This window comes from Lycium barbarum, chromosome 9, assembly GCF_019175385.1.
Source record: "Lycium barbarum isolate Lr01 chromosome 9, ASM1917538v2, whole genome shotgun sequence".
Taxonomy (NCBI): domain Eukaryota; kingdom Viridiplantae; phylum Streptophyta; class Magnoliopsida; order Solanales; family Solanaceae; genus Lycium; species Lycium barbarum.
The window spans coordinates 99300424-99322771 of record NC_083345.1 but is presented as its reverse complement, the minus strand read 5'-3'; the positions used below and the strand labels follow the sequence as shown (position 1 = coordinate 99322771).

At 40.3% G+C, this 22348-nt stretch overlaps 1 protein-coding gene across 1 annotated transcript; it reads right to left on the bottom strand.

The window, feature by feature from the left end:
- Nucleotides 1-19107: 19107 nt before the first annotated feature.
- Nucleotides 19108-20601, bottom strand: LOC132612063 (uncharacterized). Its single transcript, XM_060326407.1, has 2 exons — nt 19653-20601; nt 19108-19148 (listed from the first exon to the last, which is right to left on the bottom strand). The coding sequence occupies exons 1-2, from the start codon at nt 20599-20601 to the stop codon at nt 19108-19110; spliced, it is 990 nt and encodes a 329-aa protein (XP_060182390.1).
- Nucleotides 20602-22348: the final 1747 nt, after the last annotated feature.

Here is a 22348-nt window from a genome sequence, read left to right as displayed (position 1 = left end):
ATTAAGTTTAAAATTTATGGCCATGTAACGGAGCAGCCGTTATCCTCCGCTAATGGAGTCACAATTATGAAAATAATTAATAAGGTGACATTTAGGCTTTTAAAACATCATATAAATAAAATAAAATTAATAATGTTTACCCCGAATTTAGGTAATCAATTGAATTTGTAAGTGAGGTATAGGATATGTGGATGAACTTTAATCTATTTTGGGTTTATAGGAAATAATTATAGATTTGCGTGTTATAGCATGTGTATGTGAACATATGCGTTAGTGATTCGAATCAAGATACAAATCTTTATGATTAAGCCAACTATATTGGAAGAATAAGCATAAAATGCCACTGATCCGGACCAAAGGAGAGAGAGCTTTAATATATAATTTCTATTACAATGTTCTTGATCTTGAAAAATCTAATCCTTAAAAGTAGGGAAATGCCTCCTATTTATAGTTTTGCCTTATGGGTCTTGCATACAACATAAAGCCTTTTTCAGAATAAAGTAAACCCTAAAAGGATAAGGTTGGGTCGTACGGTCTGACACCCGTACGGTCGTCGGTACAATGTGACAAAACGATGTTGATGCGTGGAGATTTTATAACTGATTAACCGGACTAACGGCCACAATCAACTCAATCATGCTGAAACCGGACCAACGGCCACGATCAACTCGGTCATGCTGAAACCGGACTGGCTGTGATGCGGAGTTTGGTCCGGTGATACCGGACCAAACAAATTCGCTTCACTTTTCTCAGGTCAACCGCAGCCGGTGCAATATCACCAGTTCTAAAGGAAGACTCGGTGATCATGCCTGTCTCTTCTTATCTCCGGTCCTCGGTCTCACCGGTCTTGCTTATATCCGTTTTTTACCGTATACAAATAGTCCCCACACTTCCCGGACCGTAGTTTTACCGGAGTAACGGGAAGTGGATGAATCAACAAACCGGTGGTGCCATAAGCCCGTTCTTATCTTTAAATTTTTGGCGGGAACGGTTGTGTCACGTCCCTCAACCGTCAGCCACGTGTCTCACCCCGAGTGGTCAACTTTGGCAACCGCCGTAACGCACGTCTCTTCAACTCACATCTCATTAATTGTGGGACACGTGGCACCCCCGGTTGGCTGGCTTCTGTGACCGTTTCAGTCCCCCATGCCTATATAAGACTTTTAACCCTCTCATTTTACCACTTCTACTTCTTACTTCTTACTTCTTACTTCTCCACCTCTGATCGTCTTCCTCTTCCATTTTCTTACTTATTTTGATTGCCAAAACAGACCAATTTTGTCAACTTCTCCATTGTTGTTCTGATCGAAAGTGTTGTTGCGTTTCTCCTCTCACTTTGCTATTTTGAAATTTTCTCTCAACTGCCTCTTCAATTTTATTATATTTTGTAACTTGTTCCTTCTCCCTCATTCGAGTTCACCGAACCTCCTTTTTTATTATCTAATTCAAATGTCTGCCAACACCGAAACCACCTCCCAGGATGTTCCCTCGGTTTCCTCTCAAGAGGCCGAGCCAACTTCACAACCCAGGGGCAAGACCGTCGTTGAGCCCACTGCTTTGGACATAGTACCATCCAAACCCAATTATAACAAAGAGTTTGAAGTTGAGAAACCTTCTTCGATTGCGGATAGAGGGTTCAATGTAAGGCGATACCTATCGTCCATTACCGAGGATAAACTCGATCAAGTTCGGGCTGACTACGGATGGGATAACCGTCCGGTGCAAGTGTTTGCACCCGGGCCCGACGAATCGATCACCAATTACAGGGAGGGCTTCCTGTACGTTTATACCTATCCCTTTACACTCAAGTTCGACCCCCCGATCAACTCAGTTATATTGGATATGTGTCGGACATATAATGTGACCCTGGCCAAAATTGGCCCGATAGTCTGGAGGACTGTGGCCTGCCTCCGGTTTTTGGCCAACGACGTAAAAAAGGAGTTTACGATGGCTCACTTCATCCGTTTATATTCTCCGAGGTTGTTCCGAGGGGGTGTGATCAAGCTCGCAAGCGAAGCTGAAATCCGATCTTTTCGAAGATGGATGAAGACAGGGACCGAGGTTGGCTAGAGCGCTACGTCTGGGTGAGGACCGCGGACATTATTTCAGCCGACTATATGCCCTTTCCGGAGAGGTGGAATGATAATTGTAAGTTCCTCAGTTCTTTCTTCAATAACTACCTTTGAACGCTTTGTTAAACACTTGCCCCTCATATTAAAACGATTTCTCCCCTTCTTTATATCAGCCTTGGCATGGATACCTTCGGCTATCCGGAACATGAATGAATGGGTTGGAGCTCTCCTCGATCAGCACACCCATGGAGAACTGACATGGGGAATCCTGTCGCGCAGCTGATGGATCGCCCAAAACCACGGTAATATTTTGCTTGATTTGGAACACATTATATCCTCATCTTTTTATTTTCCATTTTATAACATCTTCGGTATTCAGGTTTACCCAAGGGCTCGGTGGACCCAAGACCGGAGCCAGCAGCCGAACCCGCTGCGCCGGCACCCGAATTTGATTCAGCGGGTACATCTCGTATTATTGCTGTTGCCAACAAAAGGAGGAGAAACCCCTCGGACAAAGGGCAGAAACCGAAAAAGAGGGCAAAGCGTCGTTCGGACTCTAAGGGACAAAACAGAGGCCGATTTCCTTATTCGGAGGGTCGGTGTGACTCCCTCCGTTGACTCTATACCGGAGGAGGATACAACCATTCCACCATTTCATTCAGTCGGGAAAGAACCGTCAGCTCCGGCATTGTACACAGGTGGGGAAGAAGTTCTTTACCTGACTCCTCTAAGGTCAATTGAATATGTTGACATTTCAGGTGACACTTCATCCGAGGAGACCCCCCTGCAAAGGACCAGAGTGTGGTACTCATCAATGAAGCCTTCATCTGTGCTCAGCAAGAAGTTGACGACCTTAAGGGCCAGCTGGATGCCCAGGTTCGAGAAACGGAGAAGTTCCAACACTTTTTGCAAGTGAAGGAGGATGAATTGAACCGAGCTGTTGCCTTTTCCAACCTTCAACCCGAGCTTGAAGCAGCGAAGGCCGAAAACCTTCGGTTAAAGGACAAATTGGCTGGGATAGTAGAGAAGAACCGGCTTCTGGAATCGGACAAGGTCGGCCTTAGCCAAGATAATGCTCGTTTTTCTTCGAGGCTTGGTGAACTCGAAACCATTATCACTCAACTCCGGAGGGAGCTTGACTTGGTCAAGACTGATGCCGTTAACATGGCCGAGAGGCATCGGCTGCTTGAGTCCGAGAGTGCTAAGTATAAGGAGAGGATTAGGGTATTCGAGCAAAAAATTGAGGATAGGGCCCGGATATGCGACGAGCTGAAAACCGAACTCGAGGAGACAGCCAAGGCTAATAACCTTCTCAGAGCCGAGCTCGAATCGGCCATTCAAATCCAAGGAGTCCTTGATGAAGAGAGAGATGAATTAGTGGCCAAGCTGGCCCAGGCTGAGGCCGATTTGGCAGAAGCCCTTAGGATTGTGGAGGCTGCCGAAGCTCATACCATGATTGCGGTCGAGTATGAATGGTGAAAGTCCCGGAGGGCCACCCTTGAGCAAGACGAACATGGTTTTGCGGATCTCCCGGCTCTGATACTCGAAGCCAGAAAGACCGAGGAGGAAGCCAAGAGAGCTCTTGATACCGGTTCTGAGGATTCCGAGCAGACAGTATCCGAGCGTTCTGGTTCTAGCTGCACCGGATATATCATAGCCTGTACTTAGCCTTTAGTTTGCCTTTGCCTTTTTGGTTTTTTTTTTTAAACTTCGTTGGAATTTTGGGTGTAAAAGACCTCCATATATGAAATGTGCATTTTTCGTTCCGATTCTCTTTATTCTTTTGCTTGAATGCTTGTTATGACTTTTTCTCTAATTGTCGGTCCGTTTTAAGGACAAGTAGAGACTCGGAGTCATTTTTTCGAACTGTGCCTGAATATTGGCTTTTCTCTTCATCCGGTACGTTTTGTCCGGGAATTTGATCGAGTGGTTTGCTCGTGGGACTTATTTATGCTTTGTGAATTCAAACGTCTCCGAATCACGTTAGGCATTTTTAGGGCCGATATTTTTTCGGCTATTCACTTATCATAGATTAGGTTCAGACACCTGAATCCTTGTCTTACCAATTTTCAATGCAGCAGTCCCCATTTGGGGTGTTTACAAGATTTTGGCTCGGTTCAATGTGACCTTGTTGCCTTTGTCGAATTTCAACTATAATCCCCGGTATAAGGTATTTAGTTAAAAATGATGCCGAATTTCGGTGGTAATCACCAGGGTAGGCCGCTTTAACAAGAAGACACATTCGCAATGAATTTTTAATGATCTTAATATTGCAAGTATTTGCATGTACATGATATGAAGACTTCATCTGTTTCCTTCTGTTTTTGCCGTAGCAAGTACTAAGTGGACACGATTTGTTCTGATCGTTTGATCCTTACATCGAAACCTAATACAGAAGGTCCGGCTTTAGGCGGAGATGGGAAATACAAAAATCTCGAGGATTTTTCCAGGGTAGCATCTATTAGCATTCACTTGCTTTGTTGAGCTCCTCCGTTTTCGACTAACCGGGGTAAACCTCGATGTGGGTATAGTAGTCCCCTAGTGCTTATCCAAGCTGCGAGATCGAGTAAGCACTATCAAGTCCCCGCTCGTAGGGTGTGGCCCCGAGTTTCTGGGCATTTGTCCTCGTCTTTATCTAGTAACACGTTGTACTTGTTGCCTCATTAAAAACCTTGTTGGAAAAACCCATTTTGGGACAAAATCGTACTAAGGAAAAGAGTGTAACACGTGTTTTCAGACCTAGCACCTAACTTTATCCGGTACTCGACTTCCTGCAAAAAAGAAAAGGTTAATAAATAAACACAAGTGTCCATACCTTAGCAGTAGTATCTCTTCAAATGAGCCACATTCCAGTTATTGCGCAACCGTTGCCCGTCCATGGATTCCAGCTGATACGATCCTTTGCCCGTTACCTCGGTTATCTTGTATGGCCCTTCCCAGTTCGGACCCAGTTTTCCATCGTTGGGATTCTTGGTGTTCAAGGTAACTTTCCGAAGCACCAAGTCCCCAACTTGGAAATGTCGAAAATTGGCCCTCTGGTTGTAGTACCTTTCCATTCTCTGCTTCTGGGTTGCAATACGGACCAACGCATTTTCGCGAAGTTCATCCGTGAGATCGAGTTTTACGGCCATGGCCTCCTCGTTTGACTCCTCAGCAGTGTACCTGAATCGGAGACTCGGTTCACCGACTTCTACGGGAATGAGAACTTCGGCCCCGTAGACCAACGAGAAAGGTGTTTCTCCCGTGCTTGATTTCGATATGATTCTGTAAGCCCACAATACCTCCAGTAGTACTTCCCTCCAGCGATGCTTTGATGTTTCAAGTCTTTTCCTCAGACTTTGAATTATTGTTTTATTCGTAGATTTTGCCTGTCCGTTCGCACTCGGGTGATACGGAGTTGATATGATTTTCTTGATCTTCAACCCTTCGAGGAAATCATTGACATTTCCGCCAACGAACTGAGGACCGTTATCACAAGATATCTCGGCCGGGATGCCGAAACGACAAATAATGTGGTCCCATATGAAGTCAATAACTTCCTTTTCTCTAATCTTTCCGAAGGCCTGCGCTTCAACCCATTTGGAGAAATAGTCAGTCATAAACAAAATAAAACGGGCCTTACTTGGTGCCCATGGAAATGGACCAACAATGTCCATTCCCTACGTCATAAAAGGCCAAGGTGATATTACCGAGTGCAGCAACTCCCCGGGATGATGAATCATCGGGGCATGTCTTTGACACCCATCACATTTCCGGACAAAATTCTTCGAATCTTCCTCCATCCGGTTCTAGTAGTGACCAGCTCTGATAATTTTTCGGACTAAGGCTTCAGCACCGGAGTGATTGCTGCAGGTCCTCTCGTGTACTTCTTTCATCACATACTTGGTTTCTCCGGGACCCAAACACTTGGCCAGGGGTCCAAAGAAAGACCGTCGATACAATTGACCATCTACCAAGCAGAACCGCGCTGCTTTTGTCCTTAGTGACCGTGATTCTTTTGGGTCACTCGGGAGCTTTCCATCTTGCAAGTTGTCGATGTATTTGTTGCGCCAATCCCAAGTTAAACCCATTACGTTTATTTCAGCATGTCCGTTTTCTATCGTCGAATTCATCAAGTGCACCATAGTCCCGGGGTTGATTTCTTCCCCTTCGACTGAAGATCCCAAATTTGCCAATGCATCGGCTTCGCTGTTCTGCTCCCTGGGTACATTCTGCATGGTCCATTCTTTAAAGCGGGGTAGTATCACTTGGATTTTTTCTAGATACATTTGCATCCGTTCGTCCTTAACCTCGAAGACGCCATTCACCTGGTTAACGACCAAGAGAGAGTCGCATTTTGCTTCAATTATTTTGGCCCCTATACTCCGAGCTAATTCCAAACCTGCAATCATAGCCTCATACTCGGCTTCAATATTAGTCAATTTAACAGTTCTGATGGATAGTCGAATGGCATCCCCTGCGGGAGTTCTAAGGACGATTCCTAGCCCGGAACCTTTAAGGTTCGAGGCCTCGTCCGTGTGTAATGACCAAATACCCGAAGCTTTTCCCGAGGTCAGCAGAAGTTCTTTCTCAACCTTGGGTATCATAGCCGGGGTGAAGTCTGCCACAAAAACGGCCAAGATCTGGGACTTGATGGCCGTCCGAGGCTTGTATTCGATATCATATCCACTAATCTCTACAGCCCATTTAGTTAGTCTATCCGATAATTCCGGTTTATGCATGATATTCTTTAGAGGGTAAGTAGTCACTACACATATCAGATGGCATTGAAAGTAAGGCTTGAGCTTTCTAAAAGCACTTACCAATGCCAATGCCAATGCCAACTTTTCTAGGTGGGGATAATGGGTCTCCGCATCCCCTAAAGTTCTACTCACATAATATATAGGGAATTGCGTATCTGATTCTTCTCAGACCAAAACACCACTCACCGCTACCTCGGATACAGTAAGGTAGAGAAAAAGCTGCTCGTCCGCTTTCGGTGTGTGCAGTAGAGGCGGGCTGGACAAGTACCTTTTCAATTCTTGCAAAGCTCTTTGACACTCCGGTGTCCAAACGAAGTCATTCTTCTTTCTTAGTAAGGAGAAAAAATGGTGACTCTTATCCGAAGACCTCGATATGAAACGACTCAGCGCCGCTATCCTTCCGGTGAGCCTCTGCACTCCTTTGATGTTATTCACCACCTCAATATCATCGATGGCTTTGATCTTATCCAGGTTGATTTCAATCCCCCGGTTTGACACCATGAAGCCCAAAAATTTGCCAGATCGGATACCGAAGGCACATTTTTCTGGGTTAAGCTTCATATTGTACTTGCGGAGTACATCGAAGGTTTCCTGCAAATGCTTTAAATGGTCCTCTGTTTCCAGGGACTTGACCACCATGTCGTCAACATAAACTTCTAGTGTTTTCCCTATTTGTTCTTCGAACATTCCATTAACTAGGCATTAGTAAGTTGCACCGACATTTTTTAATCCGAAGGGCATGACATTGTAACAGTAAGTCCCATACCGGGTAATAAAGGATGTTTTCTCTTGATCCTCCAGGTGCATCCGGATTTGGTTATACCCGGAGTAAGCATCGAGAAAACTTAACATCTCATGTTCGGCCGTCGCATCGATCATTCTATCGATGTGAGGCATCGGAAAATCCTTCGGGCATGATTTGTTTAGATCCTTATAATCAACGGAAATTCGAAATTTATTACCTTTTTTCGGCACCACTACTACGTTAGCTAGCCAGTCCGGGTATTTTACCTCCCGGATAGAGCCTATTTTCAAAAGCTTTGTTACCTCACCCTTCACGAAGGCGTGTTTTGCCTCTGCCATGGGCCTTCTCTTCTGCTTCACTGGGGGGAACCTCCCGTCAAGGCTGAGCTTGTGAGTCGTCACTCTCGGTGGTACACCTGTCATATTTATATGGGACCATGCGAAACAATCGGCATTAGCTTGAAGAAATTTAATTAACTTGTTCCTGAGCTTCGAGATTAACCCCGTGCCCAGGGATACCTTTCTATCCGGTAGATATTCGAACAAGATGATTTGCTCCAACTCCTCTACTGTTGACTTGGTTGCATCCGAGTCATCCGGCAAGACGAACGATTTGGGTACACCGAAAGCATCCTCTTCATGCCCCGGGTCCGACCTATTCTGCTCAGTTGTCGAACCCGTATACTTTAGTTGCTATTTAGGGTCCTTTCCGCCGGCTGATTCACCTTCTTTTTTATCCGATTTTTTGGGAAGGGGTGATGCTTCCTCCACCGCGAACATCTTTTTTGCAGCGGGTTGTTCTCCCCAGATGGTTTTTATCCCCTCCGGGTTCGGGAATTTCAGCAGCTGATGTAATGTCGATGGCACGACCCTCATGCTATGTATCCACGGTCTACCCAGCAATGCATTTACTTCATATCCCTTTCGATTACATAGAAAACCGTTTGCTGAATGGTGCCGTCAATGTTGACCAGCAAAGAAATCTCCCCCTTCGTGGTTTCACTTGCCATATTGAATTCACTGAGAACTCGGGCTACCGGTACGATCTGATCGAGTAGCCTTAGCTGTTCAACCACTCTCCACCGGATGATGTTGGCCGAGCTACCTTGGGGAATCAAAATACATTTAACTTGTGAATTAAAAATAAGAATAGAGATTCAATGCATCATTGTGCGGTTGAATGATGCCTTCTGCATCCTCGTTGTTGAAAGAGATGGAACCCCCGGGTACGTAATCCCGGTTGCGCTTCTCACACATAATGGAAACCTTTGTCCGTTTCATCACCGGCCCTCGAGGGGTATCAGTACCCCCGATTATCATGTTGATTATATGCTGAGGTTTCACTGGTTCGGCTCATTTATGAGATTCCCTTTCCTGGTAGTGGCCTTTAGCTCGTTCACTTAGCAATTCTCGAAGGTGGCCATTCTTCAGTAACCGAGCCACCTCCTCTCTTAGTTGGCGACAGTCCTCAGTTCTGTGCCCATGGGTTCCATGATATTCACACATCACGCTCGGGTCCCGTTGGCCCGGGTTTGACCTTAGTAGTCTCGGCCATCTTGCTTCTGCGATACGGCCAATAGCCGAGACGAGGTCCGAAGTGTTGACGTCGAAGTTGTACTCCGATATCCTTGGCAAGTCTTTGTTGCTGGCCGAGCTTCTGACATCACTCCTAAATGAGAGACCTCGACTGTTTGACGGGCGCTCGGTCCGTTTATCACCCTGACCGGAGGATTGGCTCGGGCCAACCCTAGATTTTTCTGACCTGAAACTTGGCTTTTCCGAATGAGAGTATGGCCGATATCTTTCCCTCGATGGTCTTGACTCCGGATCGTAATTTTTCCTCGATCTCTCAGAGCTTTTGTTCATATTTACAGGCCCCGGGGGAAGTTCGAGTTGGTCATCCTCTACCCGAATCTTTAATTCGTATCTGTTATGGACATCCGCCCAGGTCACAACCTCGTATTCCAGCAAGTTTTCCTTTAGTTTGAACAAGGCCGTCGAGCTCCGAGGATTAAGCCCTTTGGTAAAAGCTTGTGCAGCCCATTCCTGCGAAACCGGAGGGAGCTCCATCCGTTCCCTTTGGAACCGGTTGACAAATTCACGCAATAACTCATCATCCCTTTGGGCTATACGGAAAATATCCGCCTTACGGGCCTTCACCTTTTTGGCACCGGCATGAGCTTTTATGAACGCATCCGCGAGCATTTTGAAAGAAGTGATTGAATGCTCGGGCAGATGGTTCGTACTAAGTCAATGCTCCCTTCGACAGAGTTTCCCCAAACTTTTTCAACAACACGGATTCAATTTCATCCTCTTCAACATCATTGCCTTTTATGGCACGGGTGTATGAAGTCACGTGTTCCTGAGGGTCCATTGTGCCGTCATATTTCTGGATATCCGGCATTTTGAACCTCTTCGGGATCAATTTTGGAGCCGCACTCGGAGGAAAAGGCCTCTGAATGTATCTCTTCGAATTCGGTCCTTTCAGAATAGGCGGAGCCCCCAGGATTTGGTCCACCCGAGAGTTATATGTTTCCACCCTCTTCTCAGTCAAGTCTACCCGCTTCGCCAATGTTTTGAGCATTCTCAGAACTTCGGTGGATGAACCAGCTCCGGACCCATTACTCTCGACCATCCGTGTTTCGTCCCTTCTAGGTTCGGTAACACCTTTCGTCCTCTCCGGGGACATTTCATCATTTTTGCTTTGCAACTGGGCTATTGCGACTCCATGTTCGGCAATAACTGCCCTCTGTTCCTGCAACATTTCAAAAATTAAACGTAAGTTAATATCATCCGGGGTATCCAGCACTTTCCGGCCTTGTGCCCGGGACAAAGTAATTGAATTGAGAGTATTTAAGGGATCGGTGGCCGGCGGGGCGGCATTCTCCTGGTTCACGGTGTTTTGTCGGTTGAGGCCCTCCCTCGAATTAACGGAGTTTAGGTCAATGGGTTCTGCTGGTAAGCCCCATAGCCCACTGTTCTCATTTTCGGCCACAATCTCGTTGTTGTTGACGTGACCAGATTGTCCACTGCTTGCCATTTGGTCCGTTTTCACAGAGACGAACAAAATATTTTTTCAATTTTAATGGGTAAGAGATAGAAACCACGATCAAAGACCACTATTATCCTAGCCCCACGGTGGGCGCCAAACTGTTTACCCCGAATTTAGGTAATCAATTGAATTTGTAAGTGAGGTATAGGATATGTGGATGAACTTTAATCTATTTTGGGTTTATAGGAAATAATTATAGATTTGCGTGTTATAGCATGTGTATGTGAACATATGTGTTAGTAATTCGAATCAAGATACAAATGTTTATGATTAAGACAACTATATTGGAAGAATAAGCATAAAATGCCACTGATCCGGACCAAAGGAGAGAGAGCTTCAATATATAATTTCTATTACAATATTCTTGATCTTGAAAAAGCTAACCCTTAAAAGTAGGGAAATGCCTCCTATTTATAGTTTTGCCTTATGGGCCTTGCATATAACATAAAGCCTTTTTCAGAATAAAGTAAACCCTAAAAGGATAAGGTTGGGCCGTACAGTCTGACACCCGTACGGTCGTCGGTACAATGTGACAGAACGATGTTGACGCGTGACGATTTTATAACTGATTAACCGGACTAACGGCCACAATCAACTCGGTCATGCTGAAACCGGACCAACGACCACGATCAACTCGGTCATGTTGAAACCGAACTGGCTGTGATGCTGAGTTTGGTCCGGTGATACCGGACCAAACAAATTCGCTTCACTTTTCTCAGGTCAACCGCAACCGGTGCAATATCACCAGTTCTAAGGGAAGACTCTGTGATCATGCCTATCTCTTTTTATCTCCGGTCCCCGGTCTCACCGGTCTTACTTATATCCGTTTTTTACCGTATACAAATAACAAAAGAGAAAGAAGAAATATAAGCCACAGCAAAGCAAAATTTTATGCATATGAGTTTTCTCCCAGAATTTCAACCAATCTGTATCCAGTATTAGTACATGGTACTCCCTCCGAATAAAAAAAGAGTGTCCATTTAACCATTTACACACCCTTTAAGAAAATACTAACTTCTAGACAAAAATAGGTAATTTGACTAAACTATCCCTAATTAAATAGGTATTGAGATTTGATCACATAAGACTTAATAGAGACAAATATGGAAAGATAAGATTAATTCTTTCTTGATTTGATAAGTGGACACTCTTTTTGACCCAAGAAAAAAGGTTAAATGGACACTTTTTTTAATCCGGAGGGAATATTAATTATTATTTATATAGGGAAGGAGAAGAGTTATAACGACGGAGCTATATCGCTAATATTGGAGTAGTTAATTTTTGTAAGACTTAAATGCCATTTCATACGCCTGGTTCATCTTTGGAAGGAGAAAAAAGAAACACTTAAGCACGTCTAATATAATTAAGGGAGTTAAATGATTGATTTTTGACATTTTTTTATTTTTACTTTGCATGTAAATGAGAAAAACAGGGAAAAGGTCAAAAAAAAAAAAAGGAAAAAAAGAGAGGTGCCACGTGACCTTTGCTATTCCTAGCTTTATTATATATATAGCTCATATGTGAGGAAAAGTAATATATATAATGTATCAAACTTATATTAGTGTATAAAAGGTGTTTATGCACAAATATGAGCTAAATCGGGTAACAAACCCAAAATATGAGCTACATGGCGTAAATATTTTCTCCCAATAGACAGAAAGCATAATTTTCCTAATTTTTTAAAAATAGTTGTCTAAAATTATTTGTCATTTTAGAAGTTCAAGACTAAATTCATTATTATTTTCTCATTTACTAGTAATCATTCTTAAACTTTCACCTTATTGGTGAGGATTCGATTTCGCACCTTGTAATTTTTTCCCCCATTTTACACATCCCCAATCTTTTTCTATTTTTTTTCTCAATTATGGGGAGATGACACGTAGATTAAGTAAATATTAAATGAAAAGAGATTATATTTTAATATTAACGGGGAAAAATAATCAAACTACCTCCTAATTATATTTTTTGAAGGAGTATGTAAGAAAGAAACACGACAAATAATTTAAGATAAGGGAGTAGTAAAGATTATTATACACTAGGTATACACGTTGTGTTGAATCTAAGATTTACGAAATTCCTATTTTTGGCCTTAAAGTTAGGTTTACTTTCATTTAACATTTTGGCTGCTAAAGGTAAGAAGACGGTGAGCTCTTATGAGTTTTTAATGGAGTTTTGGCGGCTGAAGGTAGTCGAGTGGTGGAGGAGATGAGAGGAAAATTATGAACTTACCGCTATATATTTTTGTGGGTTAGAGAATATTAGCCTAGAGTATACAGTCCGGCGCCAAAATGGTTTGTTTGTGGAGCTAATAGATAAAAATAGGATTTTTTTTATACCAAAATGGGTATTTCGTTGGTTATCCAACGAAATACCCACAATCAATACTGTTTCAGTCCGGATTTGTTGCATTTCGCTACACTTGTAGCGAAATGTAACAAATATATATTTTTTTTTTTTTGCATTTCGTTTGTATTCCAACGAAATAGGATTTTTTTTTTGTATTTCATTTATAAAAAAACGAAATAGGAAAATATATTTTTTTTTTGTATTTCGTTTATAAAAAAACGAAATAGGCAAATAATTTTTTTTTATTTCGTTTATATAAAAACGAAATAGGAAAATATAATTTTTTTTTGTATTTCGTTGGTATATGAACGAAATAGGATAATTTTTTTTTTTGCATTTCTTTTATATTCCAACGAAATAGGAAAATAATTTTTTTTTTATTTCGTTTATATAAAAACGAAATAGGAAGATAATATTTTTTTATTTCGTTTATATAAAAACGAAATAGGAATATATATATATATATATTTGTATTTGTATTTCGTTCGTATACCAACGAAATAGGATAAATATTTTTTTTTATTTCGTTTATATAAAAACGAAATAGGGAAATATATTTTTTTTTGTATTTCGTTTATATACCAACGAATTAGGAAAATAATTTTTTTTTTATTTCGTTCATATACCGTTTTTCTGCTCTCCACTTTTACCCTAAATTATTTTACCTTATCCTCTCCATTCTCCATTCTCCATTCTCCATTATCCATTTTCCCTTCTCCATTCTCTATTCTTCCTCTACCTCCATTCTTCCTCTTCTTCCGTTCTTCATTCTTTTCTTCTTTTTCTACTAATCCTATCACAAGGATTCCTCAACTTTTGCTCCATAATCTTCTTCAAATTGAGGTAATTTATTAATTTTATAAGTGTTTACATATATTTTTTGATTTAGTCATTATAAATTAGTTCACTTTTTTTTTTGATTTATTTATATCTTATACTTAGTGTAGTAGACTATAATAAAGAAAACAAAAGTTACAAGTTTAATTAATCAATAATTGATAATTTCAGTCATTGCTTCAATTAAAAAAAGTTTTAAAAAATGTTAGTAGAGTTTATTGGTCAACGAACTACAATTAAAATACTAAAAAGATCGTCAAAGCTACTGATTAAAAAGGTATAAATTTATATTATAAAATGTTCTTTTAGTTAGTCATTTTCATAGAACAACAGTTAAAAAAAAAAAGATGAAGAAATTGTGAGGAAAGTAAGATTGTTAAATATAACATAAAGATATTTGTATCATTTGTTGGGTCATTTTCTATGTTCAAATTGTGACTAGTCGTTGGAGATTATTTTTCTGTTGATAAGCATGAAGAATTTTTACTTTTCAAATTAAAAGTATAAGATCAAGAAACTGTGAGGAAGTTGGACTTGTTTTTGAAGCTAATAGACAAAAATAGCATGTCCTTTTTTTTTTAATACCAAAATGGGTATTTCGTTGGATAACTAATGAAATATTGTTCCGATCCGGTAAAAAAAAAATTAACTGTCCTTGCATCCCCTCTCCAGTCATATGGTTTGTTTTAAATAGAAAAGAAGTAGTTATACGTAAGATGAATACTATTATGGAAATTAATTATGAGCTTAACCAAAAGTTTAATTACATTTCGTTGACCACATAAGGAACTGCAATTATTTTTTGACAGTTGTACTCTTATTATTTTTTTTTTCTTTTCTCACGTGATAATATATCTTATAGTTTGACCTTTGTTGACTTTCCTATTGAATATATAGTAAACAATTGTGTAATGTGTTGTCAATTATTCTAACAACAATGGCTTGGTGTTGCAATGTTATAGATATGGATCGCCCAAAGTCACTGTACATCCAGGTCCAGAAAACTATGATTTATTAATACTCCAGCAACAGCGTCGATCCCAGGCTGTGTGGGATGGAAAATTGACTGGACAGAACGCGTGTTTAACTATACATCGTGCGAATCATGAATTCTAGAATCACGTGAGGCAATACCCTTTACATAATCGCATCCTTAATTACTTTGAGAGGTGTCGATTTGCGGGAGTTTTAGCAGTAGGTAATGTGCAGTATGATGAAGGAATCATCACTGCACTTATTGAGAGATGGCGTCCAGAGACGCATACATTTCATATGCGGACTGGCGAATGTGCCATCACATTGTAGGATGTCGAGGTGTTATATGGCATTCCCGTGGATGGCCACCCATTGGTGCAGAGAAATGTTAAAAATATAACTAAATCAACATAGCGGGAATTGATGTACGACCTTACTGGTTGGTTGCCCGGAGAAGAAGCAATTATAGGTAATAGCTTGTTGGTAATAACACAATTATCTAATCATTTGGAAACCTTGATTGCCAAGAATGATATTATTGATGAACACATTGATGAGGTTGAGGTACAAAAGAGGGTTAGGTTGTACCTGCTTTGGTTGATTGGTGGCACTATATTCTCTGATAATACTGGTTCAAAGCTTAGTTTACACTTTTTGCTTGACATAATAGACCTTGATGCAATAGGTGGGAAAGCTTGGGGAGCAGCAGCATTATCATACTTGTACAATTGTCTATGCCGTGCTTCGATGGCTAATAGTCGTGATGTTTGTGGATTTATTGCTTTGTCACAGGTACGTGAATTTAAATATTATATTGCTCTACTTCAGTAGAAATAAGAGATCAAGCAGCATTCTTATAACCACCATTACCCAAATTTTGTATTTTCGGGTTATTTTATTTAATTCAAAAAATATTTATATATTTAAATTTACTTATACAGGTTTGGGCTTGGGAGCGAATAATCGCGATGCAGCCATTACTTCGTCCTCCAAGAGTAAACGAACGAGATATTGTATTTGCGCAGAAGTGGACTCGTCGTGGAGTTCGTGAAAGCGAGGCACGAGCTGTGCTAGTAGTTTGTAAGGATGTTTTAGACAACCTAACTGATGATCAGGTATTTTTCCTTTTAAATTTTTTTGATAAGAAATGTGAAAAATATAACAACAATAGAGTTTTTATAGATTTGTTCATTTTTTGCTAACTCGTACTGTGATAATGGGTTGATTTTGTTTTAATTTGTTATAGCTAATTTGCTACAACTTGCTACTGGTTGTGATATTTTTTATTAGCTTTTCTTCTTTTAGCATAATTAGTATTTTGTCTAGGTTTGTTTTAATGACTAGAAGGTTACTAAACTATTTTATTTTGTTTTTATTTTCATCAAATTCCATTATGGAATTTTCAAGTTAGCCTGTTCTTGTCATGCTTTGGAACTGAATAAAAAGAAAGTGTTCTTAGCAAGGATTTGGTCATGATATGCTTTCTACTATTGAGTATTTTTTATTCTTCATTTGCACGGTTTGGAAATGATGAAATTTTGTGTATTTAGAAGGAAGAAAATTGCTTGAATGTTCTAATCTTTACTTAACTGAAAATGCATAATGGATGTTTGTTGTAATGAGAAAATGTATAATTTGTATTATAAATTATAAATGACTGTATAATATTTTTGCTATCATAGTTTGTGTGGGAGCCTTATACAGAGGCCATCAATGATGGACTTTCGGAGTGGTGCCGACGTGGTCAAGACATTTGGATGGCGCAGTTGCCACTCATTTGTGGGATCTACCGAGAGTGGCACATGGCGGGTCGGGTCAACCGACAATTTGGTAGGGAGCAGTCTGTTCCGGGACCACTCCCCCCCACATAGACCATTTCATTTTTCACTGGACAAGCGATTTAGGATAAGTCAGGAGATGGGGGAAAAATTTGAGCAAGCTGAATATTTGTGGGAACGCCGTCAGGAACTAATAGTTGAAGCTCCACATACTACTGTAGCTCCCAGACCGGATTCTGAATATTTTAAATGGTACCGGAGGTACTCCCGCACTTTGATAGGAAATCCAGAACGTATCGTGGATAGGGGATACCAACACCTCGCAGGGAGGCACGAAGCATTGGTACGTAACTTTTGATGCATATCATGTTAAATAGACAGTTAATGATGTACTATATAGTTTTCTAACATTTGAGTAGAAACAAAATTACTGCTAGTACTAATTAATATATCTTGAAAAATAGTCTAAGAATTTGACTTACTACAGATCTCATCCAATGCCATTATTCAGGCAAATTAACCATGATTCTCTTAACCTAGGTGCTTCAATTTTTATACTTTATCTCTTTCATTATTTAGCAAAAAGAATGTTTAATAATACATTGACCATGATTATGAAAGTAATTTAATTATATTTTCTAACTAAATCATCATATAAAGGATTTGGAACCGATTTACATACAAATACATGTGTATCATATGTATTAAATATTATAGTAATATTAATAACTATACATATATGATACACATTAATTTCTTTTTGCCAATCAATGGCTTTCTTACGTCACTGTTTGTTATATATTTTTTTGTAGGCTCGTGGAATTCATAGAGTTAGATATTTGGCTTACAGTGTTCAGGAAGATCCGTCAGAGTGGCCTTCAGATTCTCAAGGTATGAATGCATTGATGCAAAGGTTTATTAACATGTCGACTGAGTCTCTGAATGCTGCTGCAATGGGGACGAGGTTAACATTTGATCCCAATTATATACCACCAGCAGATTATGTGGCACCGCCTAAGTTGCCAACTGCTCGTCGGGATCATGCAAATGTACGTCGTGCTGGTAACCCACGGGGTCGAGGTCAGGTGGCGCACCAGCTTGTTGATGACGATCAAGTTGATGATCTAGAGCCACACCCTGGTACAGATCATTCATTTGATTTTTCCGGCCCATCTATGACTGCTTCGTATCATCCACCTACGAATTTACCCACCCCATATCACCCATCTAGTCCACATTACCCACATACAAATTTACCCAGCCCATATCACCCATCTAGTCCACATGACCCACATACGAATTTACCTAGCCCATATTATCCGTCAATGGAATTTTCCGACCCATCTATGACTGCCTCAAAAGCTCCATGTCACTCATCTATGGATATACATAGCTCCCACTATCCGACCATGGATATATCTGGTCCATCTATGATTCCATCTGAGGCTCTATATAACTCGTCTAATATGGTCACTCCACAAGCATCATCAAAATTAAAAGGTTTCACCCCATTTAGCAATTCCTCACAACCTTGGAGCCAACAGGCTTTGGACAACCTCCTTTTCCAAGTTCCTCAGACTAGTACCTCATCCCGACCTCCAGCTAATTTTCCCTGTGATGGAAGGAGGCTCAGTTTTAATGATGCATATGCACCTACGCCAGATGTTCGGGACTTAGAGGCACAGGTTCGTTTTGAATTTAAATTTTTATGTATATAATTTATGTGTTGCATTAAAAAGTAACTTTTATTTTGTATGATATTTATAGGGTGTGGAAGGGATGCATGAGGGGTTTCCTCCGCACAGATCTCGTAGGGATCGCCGGCCAACACAATTTGGCACTGCTGGGAGGAAAGGATGCACACGTAGGGATGCATGTGGAGCTTTAACAACTTATTTTCAAAATTTATTGTGTATCTATGACTATTTAGACTTATATATGACTTATTATAGCGACATATATTCCGTCAATATGAATTATGGTGTATTTTTGACTAATTAGACTTCTATATGAATTGTTTTTTTAATAAATACGAAAATTGTATGTGGGGTTTAGACCTTTCTGCACCATGTATTTTTATATAAATAGTCTTCCATAATACCTCATTCATCTCACCACGCTAAAACAAACTCTTTCAAAATGTCATCGTGGAATCCATTCTTCTGGCAACGCGGCCCAATGATATATCACCCAGGTGACATTTTTGAGTCAATGGGTAGGAAATGGGTTTTGGAACGTGAATTTGAGTACTCGCTTAATCCGAGCGAGCGCTACAATAGACAATACATTAGCAAGATGAGGAGAGAATGGAACTACCGCCTGGATGAAGCTCATAATATTGAGACCGATTTAAGAAGTCGTGGCCTACATCATCCAAAACGCCGTGCAATAGGCATGCCGCTCACATCACCCCCAAGAACCGAATCTTGCTTTGAACCGCATTCGCGAAGAAAATAATAGGATGCATTTGCGATGGTTGCGTTTGGAGGGACACAGATTGGTGAGACAAATTCGAAAGGATAATAATAGGATGTTGGTGAGACGTTGTAGGTACTATATCCTTAAGCTCGCTGAAGAACAAGCTGCAGCAACAAATCGCACGCTAACAAACATGAAAGAGCAAGTGTTTTAGCACACGAACTTTACAAATCGGATGATGGCATGCCTAACGAGCGCCCTTAGACCAACTATGTGTTATGTATTTTAATTTTCAATAATAATGTAATTGTATGTTCATTCAATAAAGTGTTGTGTAAGTTCTATCCAACAATAATTGTTAATTAAAGACAAAATTAAACTCTACAATACGAACCATTTATATTTTAAAGTAAGGATGACAACATATTATTGAAGATTACATAAGATAACAAAGATTGCATAAGATAACAACAACATAGAACTCATGAATAAACTTAACAGTAAACAAGCAACAACAACTACTGAGTACGATTGGGGCAACGATTTTTATTATGACCGGTTTTCCTGCAAGTTCCACACCTCCTAGCCATGCGAGCAGGAGCAATATCCATTTCATTCCTCCTTCTAGTTGTTCTCTGGGCTCCAGACGTTCGCTCGTATGCAGTGTTTGTAATTAAACAGAAGGGACTTGCAGGCCAATATGCCTCATCACCTAAGGGAGAAAACTTTCCACTGTATGTTTGCTTGTAATACCTACAACTGTAGTACTTGCTAACATAGTCCTTAGGCTGAATTTTACGGATCCGACAGAATTTAATTGCATGGGAACATGGAATGTGGTAGTTTTTCCACTTCCCACACGAACATTTTTTTCCATTGTTAGAGACTTTATGGACATTTCCACCCTTACCTTCGTGTGCAAATGTCAGAATCTCGAAGACCCCAGTCACAATGTTGTAGTTCATCATATCAGTGTGCATGGCGGCCCTATCCCAATATTCATGGAACTTCTTATCAACACCGGGCGGCCAAGTCTTCTTATTTACCATTGGCAGAGCAGCAAGGGCGCTTCTTTTAACAAAATGATCAACAATATTTTTAAAGGTCCAGTGAATCATGGCAGTAACAGGCAATCCACAGTCTTTCTTCAATAAACTGTTGTAAGACTCAGAGACATTTGTCGTCATAGCCCCCCACCTATAACCACCGTCCTTATACAATGTCCATTTTTCCTTCGAAAGCTCGCTTAACCACATATGCATTGCAGGTGACAAAGTTTTGATTTGTTGCATCCTCATTTGGTATTTCTTCTTCCGGTGCTCTGTAGCATCCAACCACATTAGCTTCTCAAGATCAGAGTTAAGAAACTTTTTGTTAAAGTTTCTTTTTAAATGTCGATCACAAAATCTATGATGTGTGGTGGGTGGCTGTAACCATTCATGTGTCATTACACATTGCAAGATCCCTTGGTGACGGTCAGAAATTAGTCCAATGCCTTTTCTATCACAAACAACATGTCTCCATAATAAACTGAGAAACCAAGTCCATGACTCATAGCTCTCACGTGCAACTATAGCATACGCAAGTGGAAAAATATTTCCGTTTGCATCAATGCCAACAGCAATCAAAAATTTCATCTCATACTTACCATAGACATGGGTGCCATCTATTGAGATGGCCGGCCTGCAACTTTTGAATCCATCGATACTTGGTTTAAAGGCCCAGAAAAGATACTTGAAGATGTGTCCGCCTTGCATTGTAGTTGACTCGTGTGTCCACTCAACAATAGTGCCCGGATTGAAATGTTCTAGGGTAGCCATGTATTGAGGCAATGCCCTAAAAGAACCTTCGAAATAACCATACACCATCTCAAAAGCTTTCTTACGCCCTTTTTGCGCTTTTCTATAACTAGGAGTATAGTGATGGATGCCTTTTATAGTTTCCTGAACAAACTTAATACTGATTTGTGCATTGATCATAATATATAGTATCAACGAAGTAGTAATCATGTTGCTATTCAAATTGAAATGATCCTCTGTATAATCATCTGTGTCGCAATTATGTGGCTCAATCATTTTCCTGCTTTTCACATACCACTTTCGATCAACGAAAAACGAATCATCCAACTACAACCTTCCTCATGCCGCTTGCAAATAACCTTCCAAAATGTACCTTTGGCTTGATCTATTTTAAATTCATTATTTTTTGTGGGCTATATTATAGAGTCTCACTGCACCTTTCATTTGCTTCTTGCTGTGAAATAACATACCTATTTGCATGTAGAAGAAAAAATACCAACTCCTAATTACACCAATTAAAATCACAAAATTCAAAAATAATATATTATTAAAAAAATTAGTCGCACCAAACTAACCTGATTTGATAATTTTAGGATTACTGGAATTCCAAAGTGCAGCCCGAACAGACCCGTTATCTCTCATGTATGCAAAATCTTCCGGTTCTACTTCTTATGTATTATCCAAATATGGGATCACATTTGAATGATAATTAACAATAAGATTACTGGGGGCCGCAACATCTTCATCAGACTCGTCACCGTCGGCAGACGATTGATCATAGTCCGTCCCTTCATGATCTAATGGACTATCGCTATCCGACTCATTTATTATATCATTAGCTAAATCGTTATTGCTCACAATTTATGTGAGCTAAGTCAATGCGGGGTTATCTTCAAAATGGTTATGCCTATAAATAAGAAAAAATCATAGAATTTACAAGTCAAACACAATTATACAATTCATGAATAAAGTGAATAAAATATGATTATATTTACCTATCACTGTCCAATTCACTTGGACCAAGGGTGTCGTACATTACAATTCAAATTATGCAACTGCGTAGTAGCATTACTTGGTCCACCCGTCTCACGATTCTGTCCACTCCAATCAAAGTTATGATCGTGCGTTGAAGCCACACTATCATACTGTGTACCATAATTAGTTGTATCATTTGACTGACTACCAAATCCTACAATTGTTTGTTGTTGAACTACACCCCTTAAAAAACCAATATTCAATCTTGGGAGATAGGTAGCACCTCCAAAACCGAACTCATTGTCGGTCGGTACTTCGACCTGGGTAGAGCGTTGAACTGTAGCATACATGTCAAGCGCCACTATGCATATGTAATTTTTAAAAATCTCAAGACAACGAAGAAATGACGATAAATATTCATCGTCCGTAATTGGCATCTCACCATAAATTGGTGAACCATCGGCTGTAAATGAACTTGGACATCGTCCGGTTATAACCACCGATAGTTCAGGATCATTTACGAACATTTTACTCCTTAAGATGCGTTGCAGACGATCATATTTTAGGGAAATTGGAAACTTTTTCCCTATTTCAGGACCACGGCTGTATC